Source organism: Silene latifolia, chromosome 1, assembly GCF_048544455.1.
Source record: "Silene latifolia isolate original U9 population chromosome 1, ASM4854445v1, whole genome shotgun sequence".
Lineage (NCBI taxonomy): Eukaryota > Viridiplantae > Streptophyta > Magnoliopsida > Caryophyllales > Caryophyllaceae > Silene > Silene latifolia.
The window spans coordinates 61395500-61406893 of record NC_133526.1 but is presented as its reverse complement, the minus strand read 5'-3'; the positions used below and the strand labels follow the sequence as shown (position 1 = coordinate 61406893).

The following is an 11394-nucleotide window of genomic DNA, read 5'->3' as shown; positions in this document are numbered from 1 at the left end:
ATAATTTCAAGAACAAAAAGGATTACTAAGTACTACCAGATGAACAGGTAGAAATATTGAGTTGAAGTTACATATTAAATGCCAGTACGCCCAATATTTACTGTCATGTTCTCCAAATATGAACACCATTTGGGGGCAGGCCCAAGAGCAGGTATAAAGTATGATGGTATCTGGCTCGAGTCTAGAGCCCGTTCTCTAGAATTATATGGAATTGTCATTAGCAGGTTCACAAAGTTCACCACTATTCGTCTATCAAAATAAGCTGACAAAGAGGAGGGATCCATAATATGTTGAATTACATGACACAGACAACCAAATTATTCAACAACTGGTCAAATATTGATGTCAGGCCGACATTGAGCCATGGCTTGACCAACTATTATCATTTCCCACTCCATAAAATGTAGATGCATCTCTTTATACAAGTAAATTGCCTAATACTCAGTACAAGACATCTTGGACCAGCCAACCACAACCAAATATTTCATCAATAGTTTGACTGCTTGAGAAGGCATAGGGAATACTAAATACAAGTCTATCTCGACTAATTTGAGCAGACTGGTAAAAAGGCACTCGTGAATAGCAGGGAAAAAAAACATAAGTTACCAAACAGTTAACACTTCAAATGAGAAACACAGACTTACCGAAAATGGCACTTAGCAAGGTTGAGTAGAAAATATATGATCAACATTCAGCACATAAATATAAATGAAAGAAATAAGAAACTGAAACTTGCCATCCTTAAGCTATAAAATATTCGGTTTAGTTGGATATTCACCATTAGGTGAGGGAACAACCATCAGTTGTAAAGCATCAATATCATGTACCTGAGCAGTAAGTTGTGGTAACTGAGGGACTGCCTTTCTTAGCAAGATCTTCTGAAAAGGTAAGATTTTGAATTGAGTTTTCAGTTACCGAGTATTTTACCTGTCATACGACATTCAACGTGTCAAAAGTTCCAACATAACCACGATAAAGCTGATATTCTAATTTTGTCCAACAAAACAATAAAGTTGAACACTAAATTCAGCCATGTTGTTCTCTAAGTTTAGCCGACAATGAACCAAAGCTCTGTAATTAGCAAAATAAAAACAAGCTCAGACAAATTTTGATGAGCAGACACACTTGATCTGATATAGTTCCACAGACGAATAATCGTGGATGGACTGCTGGAGTAATGATGTACAGATGTTAAATTAGCAAATATAAGCCTATTTACATACATCCTACGTTCAAACAATCTATATATATGTATAGCTCACAAATATATGCCTTCTTGATACTTCGTCCATTTTCCAATTCAAAATGCTAGTAGTTTATTCATTGTTTTCCTCATATTTTGAACAAACGTTTGAAAATCAAATCAACGGGTGGGGCAGTAGAATATCCGGCATAAAAATTACTCCACAATTGGCGTTCATCATAAGCTAACATACAAGATTCAATGACTGACAATTACACCAAATTCTAAACCGATATCATTTAGGGGTGCATATTTGTAAAGAGTCAAGTTTATGTTCAAATTTCATGGACAAACACCATTAGCTGTGTAATTATAATTTTGAAACAACAGTTACAGTATCTGAAGTTGAATACATATTGAGAAGGTAGTAAATGTCTGATGACATTAAAATTTCAGGAGGAGAAGAATCTCCGCAATCAATCTGAAAACCGAGATAACCACAATATGAAGGACGGTTTTGTCCATCATAGAAAGGGTAGCTTAGGTTAAGGTTATTGTCGCCACACTAAAATGGCTATTACATTCCTCGTACTGGTCATTACTAGCTTCGACAAAGTAATGGAGTATTAACATATAAAAACTCCTTATTCAAACAAAATCAACACTGAATGATTACAGGGTTTACATAATTTGATTAGAAATTAGGAGGAAGAGTAATTACCTTTGCTGCTCATAAATCGTAAGAAAGCGCAATAATCAGCCCAGAAATCTCCATTCCAATTTCCTTCGCTGCTCGATTCGCCGATAAAATCATAACAAACCTCAATATAGATAGACATAATTATATCTGTATTGTACCACAATTACTGATTATGGTGGCGATTATTTAAAACCCTAGAAAAATGAGACGAATTAGGGGAAATGAGAGAAACGAAGTAAGTATAAAAAAATGAAGGGTTTAAAGAAACGATTTGTGAGAGATTGATTAATGGAGGCTGAAAATGAGAGATTTAAAACTCAATCGTACTATCAACAAAATCTCCATTAAACAACCATTTGATGATAAAACCCTAAATATTAAATACCAATATGAATCAAAATCTGAAAAAAAAAAAAAATCACATGAAAAACGAACCTGTGGTGGCAATCGAGCGTCGAGTGGTTGAGAGGCCAGGAAAGGGAGATCGATGAATCGGAAGTCTCAAGCTAGGAGAAACTACCGAAGGGATATGGGAATAAATAATTTACCCGAGAAGTAGCAGCAGGGCAGCGTGGTGGCGGTGGTGCGAGAGGAGCAGTAGGGGACAGTGGTGGTGGGACAATCGATAAGTAGCAGAAAAAGGGTTTGGTGATTGGTAGGAGCATTTAGAGTTTGGTGATGATAGAGATTAGAGGCTGCTAGTTTTGAGAGCGGAGATGTATGAGGGCTCTGAGTGTTTTTTTTTTTTTTATTAAATATCAGTTGCATCGGTTTCGATTAAAAAAGACGCATAAACATATTATCAAATACATCGGTTAAAGAAAACAACTGATGTATTTGATCAAATACGTCAGTTTTGCAGCATAACCGACGCAATTATTACGTCAGTTTATTTATAAAACTGACGCAAATAGCTTAACTAAAGGCAAAAAATGCATTCCCGCCAAAAGTAAGTACTTTTTACGTCGTGTTTTATAGAACCGACGTAATTCAAGTGACGCAATAGGGTTTTTTTCTACTAGTGATGGGTCCTACTATTTGGAAAGGCTAATCTCAATTTTAAATATGTGAGAGGTCATGTCAATTTATTATCTATCACTTTTAAGTGTACTATATTAGTGAACTAATGATAATTATAATCGACACGGTCGAAAAAACGATATTTATATAAAAATGCATGTGATGTTAATGGCGATTTGGCAATGCATGTAACATATAAAGAAAAATGCAAAGCAATAAATAAATTTCCTAATATGGCCTTTCCTAAAAAATAAAATCAAATAATCTATTACAAATTCGAAAACCAACTCCTTTGGTTCCTAGAATCTTCACATGGCACGCCTTCCAAAAAACTCCGTCTTGTCGAAACACCTTCCAAATGGCACCATCTTGAAGGAATTCCGGAATAACAAATATAATAAAATATATAGCTATTCCTATTATACATTTGTAATATGAAAAACTAGTAAAAATAAAAGTGATACGAGATCACATTAAAATTACAATCGAACCGGTATTCCCTTACATTACGGGTAATACCGATTAAAACTAAAGCCATACTAAGATAAAATTACATAATTCAAAATTATAAAATATGACATTCATCAATGAAAATGCAGCATAAATATATGTGTCTAACATGCCAAATTAATGTGCCAAATTGCCCTACTTAAATCTTATATCTTATAAAATCCGGTTTTATGGAAATGCGTGATAATAACTTATTAAAATCACAAATCAATACTTAAATCAAATTTAAGCCCAAGTTAATTATCCTAACCTTCTTAGTACTCAAAAATTAGTCTTCACTAAACCTTTGACAATAATTCAACTTGGTTTTGTATTATTGCTTATTTAAACTTCTTTTAATCATAATAATTTTGAAATAATTCCCAATAATTCATAAAAATTCTGAAAAATTAAAAATCACATTTTTGTAAATACTGAAATATTACCAAGATTCAAAAAACTCAATAAAATTTGCCTACAAAATATTTATAATTTCTCCATTAATAAATCGTATAAATCATAACTTTTACCATTTAATTCAAATTAAACATAAATATTATTGAAAAAAATCAAAATCAAAATTTTTAACATTCGTAATTATTTCAAGAACCTGGAAATGGTAAAAGTTTAACCAAAAATTTGGAATTAATTTTTATGACTAATAAAGTTGCCTTTTATCTATTTTATCACATAAAAATCAATAAACATACCAAATCAATCAAAATTAATCATGCAAATTTAGATCTGATGTCCATATTATATATAAAACATTAGGGAAAATATTCATGCCATAAAATTCATTTTAGCTATTTTTGCTAAAAATAGTCACTATTTATATTATTTTAACTATTAAAATTATAAATCATGGATAATAAATCACATTTACCTCAAATTTTACATACAATCTGCAAAATATGCATGTGACATCATATTCAAATTTCATGGTCTGTTTCGAAGTATAATTATTGTTAGTCATTTAACCTCCAATTATATCATTTTTATCACATAAAAATTATAAATCATACAATATTAATCACATTAATAAGAAATTTTACATAAAATAAGTACAATATGCATGTGAGGTCATACTAAAAAATCATGGTCAGTAGTGAAGTTTAACTATTTTTAGTAAATAAAAGTTCATTTTACTCAATAAAATGTAATTATTTCACTAAAAATCATTAAAATAAGAAATAATCATCCATAAATCATCAATATGACCTAAAAATATTTTAGAACCAGAATATATTACATGCAAAAAATTTCGTGGCTTTATCCTTATAAATCACAAATTTTAGTTTTAATTAAGTTACATTTAACTCGGAAAAACCAAACCGATTATGCATGCACCACCAAAGCTCTGATACCAATTGTTAGGTTCAATAGATTTTATAAATAATTAATAATTTGTGTCATGTGGATCTAGTTGCATGCATAACAAAAGGAACAAAAATGAGGAGAAAAAGATATTTCTTACATACAATATGGATCGAAATATTGGGAACAAATAAGGACACCTTCCTTATTTGTTCTTGAGCTTAATATTAGGATTATCTTCCAAAACCCAAGCTCCGTATTAGGAACTCTCCTCTTAGTGGCACCAAGACTATCCCTCAATATTAATATTATCATTAACTAGATAATAATACTAATTACCTTAAATATAAATCTAATATTAGGATTATTACTACACTAGTAATATGTGAGGTTTATTAGATTTGTCAACAATTTTGTACTAAAACTATTTTTAGAGAGTTTAGAGAGATGAGCATAAAAAATGATAAGAATAATGAATGATAGCAGAAATAAGAACAACTTCCTCTTATTCCATCAAGGGGGTGCCGCTTTTGATGAGTGCCCAAGAGCCAATGCATGCCCCTCTTACATTTTGCTCATACCCAAAATCATAGGTTTGCATGGCTAGCTTTTAGGGTAATGATGTGGTCTATTTTATGATTAAAATAAAACACCCACTCACCCCTTAAACATCCAATTTTTCGGCCCATTTCATAAAATGGAAATCAATTTTATTTTGTCAAATGTCAATTGTCACACACAACATGTCACATGTAGCATGTAACATGTAATTAATTATATTAATGCATATTTAACAATTAAATATCATTATATAAATTAAACAAATTACATATTATAAATTATATATTAATTCATAATAACATGTGTATAAAATGGTGTTGGAGTAAGTGTCCTCGACAATAATGCGATCACATGTTTAAATCTCATAATAAGAATGCATGAGGGAAAATAATATTTTATTGTCAACTGATGCACACTAATCGGTAATGATTGACTAACTAGAGTTTGACATTACTGTCGTATGACGGTGGTGATAAGTTAATCCCTTAAGGTCATACCTCTAGGGTAACACTTTTAATTGATTAATTAATTAGTTGTATGTTGATACAAGTTAATTAATTCCTTAAAATTGAACAAATGATTTTGTGAGTAAGAATACGTATCTTATTGTAATTCGATTAATTAAGATTCGTACTAAGTAATTAAATTATTTTATTACTTAGGTTTTATTATTGTTTATGAAATAATTAAAATAAGAATGAATGGTTTATTATAAATACAAGTAGTTGTGATTTATAATTCCATGACCCATTTTAAGTACTTGTAATTGTGAATTACTAGTTAATTTTGTATGTGATTTATTTTGTTTATATATAATGATTTTTAATAAGTTAAAAATGCATTATCTAATTACATGTCTAGTAACATGTCCAATATGTCACACTATAAAAATTGACAATTGACAAACTTAAAATGGACCCATTTTATCTACATTGTGCCGTGTAAATGGAGGGTGTAAGGGTTGGTTGTGTTTTGTTCTATTAATTAGAGGGAACATAATGATGCCCTACTAATCATAGGCTTGCATGCCTAAATCTTGAGAAGAACAAATTTGCAAATGCATTGGGCATCCTACCCAAGACCACCCGGCCACCCATATGAAGTGGAGTTTTCTCTTCTTTTTCATTCTCGATAATTCATCCTAATAAGATTATCACATTGATAATAAAACCTCTCTCTAATTGTTTAGAAGAAAAAAAAAAGGAAGAACTCCCAAATCTCTAATATTATTCCACCATTACTAGAAGTAGTAAACTATAATATTAGTATCAATTTTAGGACACTTATACTAATTTCTAGTAACAAATTAGTAAAAGTATTAAGTGGGTTATCTTGGTACAAATCCTTGAGGAGTAGATTCCATTATTGAATCTAAGATTTTCTTGGAGCACTAGTATTTTCTTAAGAAGACTAATTTGGAAGGTGTCCAAATTAGTATACCCATTTCGGCCCTCATTGTAAGTAGATCGGTTTTCTTCTTACTTTGCATTTTATTGTTAAGCATGCATAAGATCTTGTTAGTTTATGACTAAACTATATTTATAAAGTTATTAGAAGTGTCTAATAAGAGGTTTATGAATCTTACAATTGGTATCAGAGCAATAGTTGTTGCATGCATAATCGGTCATTGTTTTTCCGAGTTAAAATGTTAACATATAAAACTTGAAATTTGTGATTTATGAGGATAAATACCACGAAATTTTTTGCATGAATAAAATTCTGGTCCTAAATTTATTTTAGGTCATTTTGATGATTTATGGTATATTATTGCTCTTTAATATGATTTTTGTATTTTTATTACATTTTATTGAATAAAATGACACTTAAAATACTAAAATTAGCTAGACTATGGTTCTGACCTTGAAATTTTTACACGACCTCACATGCATATTTTACACATTGTATGTAAAATTTCGTATAAAATGGTTTTATATTGCATGATTTATGATTTTTACATGATAAAAATTGATTAAATAGAGGTATTTTGGTTAAAAATGGTTAGACTTCGTTTATGCTCATGAAATTTTAGTATGTTGTCACATGCAATATTTACACACTGTATGTAAAGTTTGAGATAAAATAGTTTTATTTTGCATGATTTATGATTTTTAGATGTAAAAATCACATAAATAGTGACTATTTTAGCAAAAATAGCTAAAATGGATTTTATGGCATGAAATTTTTTCTCAATGTTGTATATATGATATGAACATCAGATCTAAAGTTTTATGTCAAATTTCGTTTGATTTGGATGATTATTGATTTTTATATTGTAAAATTGATAAATAGCAACTTTAAATAGTCATAATTGTAAATTCGATTTTTGGGCTTGAAAATTTGTCATTTCGAGGTTCTAGAAATTTATATAGAAAATTCAAAATTTTAAATTTTGATTTTTACATAATTTTATGTTTAATTTGAAATTAAGGAGTTAAAGTTACGTATTATGCGATTTATTTGTGAAATAAGTTGAATATATTCTATGGGCAAATTTTTATTAAAATTTTGGATGTTGGGAATTTTCCAGAATATACAAAATTATGATTTTGAAATTTTCGAATTTTTAGGACTTATTGGGAATTATTTCTTTATTATTATGAATAAAAGTGTTTAAAGAGCAATAATAAGATATCAATTTGGATTATTGTCAAATATTTAGTGAAGACTAAATTTTTGAGTCCTAATAAGGTTGGGGTAATTAACTTGGACATAGATTTGATTTATGTAATATTGTGTGATTTTAATAAGTTAATAGTCCTTAAATAATTATAAAAAAGATAGAAGCTGTGTGTAGGGACTTTTTATGCCATGACAAGGAGTCTAAAACTAGTCCTGCATTGGTGGCTTGGGAACAGATTTGCAGACCCAAGAAATATGGAGGACTGGGTTTGAAAAAGTTGCATCTATGGAATTTGGCGTCTATTGCAAAATATGTGTGGTGGATTGAGAGTAAGGCTGGCCATCTTTGGGTCAAATGGGTACATGCCATCTACATCAAAGCTGGAGAGTGGCATTCTTATAAACCTACTCTTAATTCTAGTTGGTCATGGAGAAAGTTGTGTCAAGTGAAGGAGAGATTTTTGCCTTTGCTTCAGTCTGGGGATGGTTTACAGGGAGGATATACTGTTAGTCAGGGATATAGCTGGTTACAGCCTGCGGTTGAGCAGGTGGATTGGGCTCCATGGATTGTGAATAACTGGCTTGTACCTAAGCATGGGTTCATAAGCTGGTTGGCTGGGCAGCATCGTTTGCTGACACAAGATAGGCTTCTTAGGATGAAGATAATTCAAACTAATACTTGCTATTTGTGTGGGCAAGGTCATGAAGAGCATTCCCATCTGTTTGTGAGGTGTGTTTATAGCAGCACATGTAAGAATCTGGTTTCTGATTGGTGCAAGGAGAAGTTGCCTGAGCAAGATTGGTGTGAATGGTGGATAAAGAGCAGGTATAGAAACATCAGTAAAAAGAAGATTATGGGACTGATTCTTGCTGCATTAATCTACCATATTTGGGCTGCTCGAAATACTTGCCGAGTGGATAGGTTTTTGAGTAGGCCTGAGGTTTTATTGAAGAAGATAAAGAATGATGTAAGAAGTAGAATTAAAAATTGTAGTTTTAAAAGTCATAGTAGAGGTGTGGTAATGTGGACTGATCAGATGTTGGTGTCATAAAGGAACAGCTCCCTTGTAGTTGATCCTTAAGTTTGTATGGTTGGAGATTTGATTTTAATGACAAGCTTACATTATCCCAAAAAAAAAAAAAATAAGTTAATAGTCACAATTATCCATAAAACCGGACCGAATATACGATATTAGCTTAAATAGGGCGATTTGGCACATCACATGGCATGTTTCATACATATATTAATGCTGCATTTTTATTATGATTGTCATATTTTAATTTATATATAATTTTGAATTATGTAATTTGTACGTAGTATGGCCTTAGTTTTTAATTGATATTCCCAAAATGAATGGGGATATCGATTCGGTTGTAATTAATGTGATCTCGTATCACTTTTATTTTATTTTATTTTTATTTTTCTTTTTATAATGTATAAAGTAGAAAAGCTATGTAATTTATTTATCCTAGAGATCCTTAAAGACGGTGTCATTCGGAAAGGCGTTCCGATAAAGACGGTGTTGCCTTTGAGTGCGTGCCAAATGAAGTTCAAAGGACCAAAGGAGTTAGTTTCCGAATTTGTAAAAAGTTTATTAGATTTACTATTTTAGGAAGACCATACTAGGATTTTATTGCTTTGCTTTGCATTTGTTTTGTATGTTTGCATGCATAGCCAAATCGCCATAACTTCAAATGCATATTACTTTATCGAGTCATCGACCGTGTCAATTATGATTATCGTAGTTCACCGTTTTAGTTCACTTAAAATGAGATAGATAATAAATTGACAAGACCTCTCACTAAATAATAATTGAGAATTAGCCTTACCAAATAGTAGAACGATGAGTCCCAATTTCATAAGGAAGTAGGCTCGGCTCACCGGGGTGTTAACCCTGTTACGTTGGGTAAGTGGGTAGTAAATTATTATTACATCGAAATTTGGATTGAGCTCAACGGAAGTATTCGTGACCTTAGCCGCATGTGTTCCGGGCTTAAGATAAATATTAAAGTAATTTTATCGACCGAGAGTTCTAGAAGTATAATGGATTAAAGTGTTAATCCACCGAATTATATTGATTAGGGATGAATCGCTCACCGTGCCCTAGTTAATATGAATTTGGATCTCGGGATCATTTATAATAGTTGGGTAGAGGTCACTATATAAATGCTTAAAACTTGTTTAAAATGTTTACAAAAATTATTAAAAAACGAGAAGTGTTTATTAATTTCCTTCACTTCTTTTTGTAGTCAATATTGTTTTCTCAATTGCAATGGCAACTCCAAATTCATCCACCAACACTAGCTCGAACATTCTCACCAATGTTTCTTGGCTCCGATCCTTCATGGATCGATGTAAATTAGAAAAGAATGGGTCCAATTTCGCCGATTGGGACGCACAACTTCGCTTGGCCGCGAAGGGTGACGACAAGCTTCGTTACCTTACCGAGGCCTCTCTCGCCGAACCTACCGCTAGGTCTACTCCCGCCGCTAGGCAAGCCTATGAGACTTACCAAAAGGAGTCGGGCGCGATAAAAAATGTATTGATCTTTTCAATGGAGGCCCAACTCCAAAGAAGTGCTATAAAGATTAGCACCGCATATGAGATCTATACGAAACTTGTGACCATGTTTTCCCAAGCTCCGAGGATCATTCAATATGAAGCGGCATCCGCATTCTTCGATCTCAACATTAAGGAGGGCGAAAACGTTAGCTCTCATGTGCTCAAGTTGATGGAGCATGTTGAGACTTTAAAAATGCATAAGGTAGATATTTCCGAGGAACTCATCATTGACCGAATTCTTCATTCCTTGAACAAGGTTAAGGCATATGTACAATTAAGGGTGATTTTTTATATGCAAAATTTGAAAGTTTCCCTCGATGAATTTCACAAAATGCTTGTGCAAGCCGAGAGGGACATGGGGCTAAGTGTTAGCACCACCAAGGATGTGCTCAACCTTAATCATAAGAGCAAAGGGTATTTTAAGAATGGTGGCAATAAGGGAAAGAAGCAAACTCCCTACAAGAACAAAAGAAAGGCTTGCGAAGCTAGCTTCTCTAAGACCAAGAAGGGTGCCCCTTCCGGGGACAAATGCCACTATTGTAATGGTGTTGGGCATTGTAAGAGGAATTGTCCAAAGTACCTTGGCGATATCAAAGCTGGAAAAGTTGTTCCAGTAGGTAAATAACTATCCCTATCTTTTATGTTTCAATCTCAACTTTGGTATTTTGATACAAGTTGTGATTTTACCCTTTTTATTGTACTTAGGGCATCCGAGCAAGGACAAGGGCAAAGAAAAGCAAGCCTTGAAGATATTGAGGGAAGCTATATGTAGCCGCCTATGGTACTAGATCTATGGAAGCTAGGGCTTACTTTGTCTTTATTTTCATGTTGTATTTTGAAATTTTAGAACTATTTTGATTTTCTCGTTCGACTTGGAAATTTGTTTTCTTTAAACAATGGTTGTATTTTGGATATTTGTGACTTGGTTTCCAACTCAAGTCA

The 11394-nt window shown here is 32.1% G+C and overlaps 1 protein-coding gene across 1 annotated transcript; it reads left to right on the top strand.

The window, feature by feature from the left end:
- The first annotated feature begins 2085 nt into the window (after positions 1-2085).
- Positions 2086-8941, top strand: LOC141647994 (uncharacterized). Its single transcript, XM_074456405.1, has 2 exons — positions 2086-2118; positions 8048-8941. Exons 1-2 carry the CDS (start codon positions 2086-2088, stop codon positions 8939-8941), a joined length of 927 nt encoding a protein of 308 aa, XP_074312506.1.
- Positions 8942-11394: the final 2453 nt, after the last annotated feature.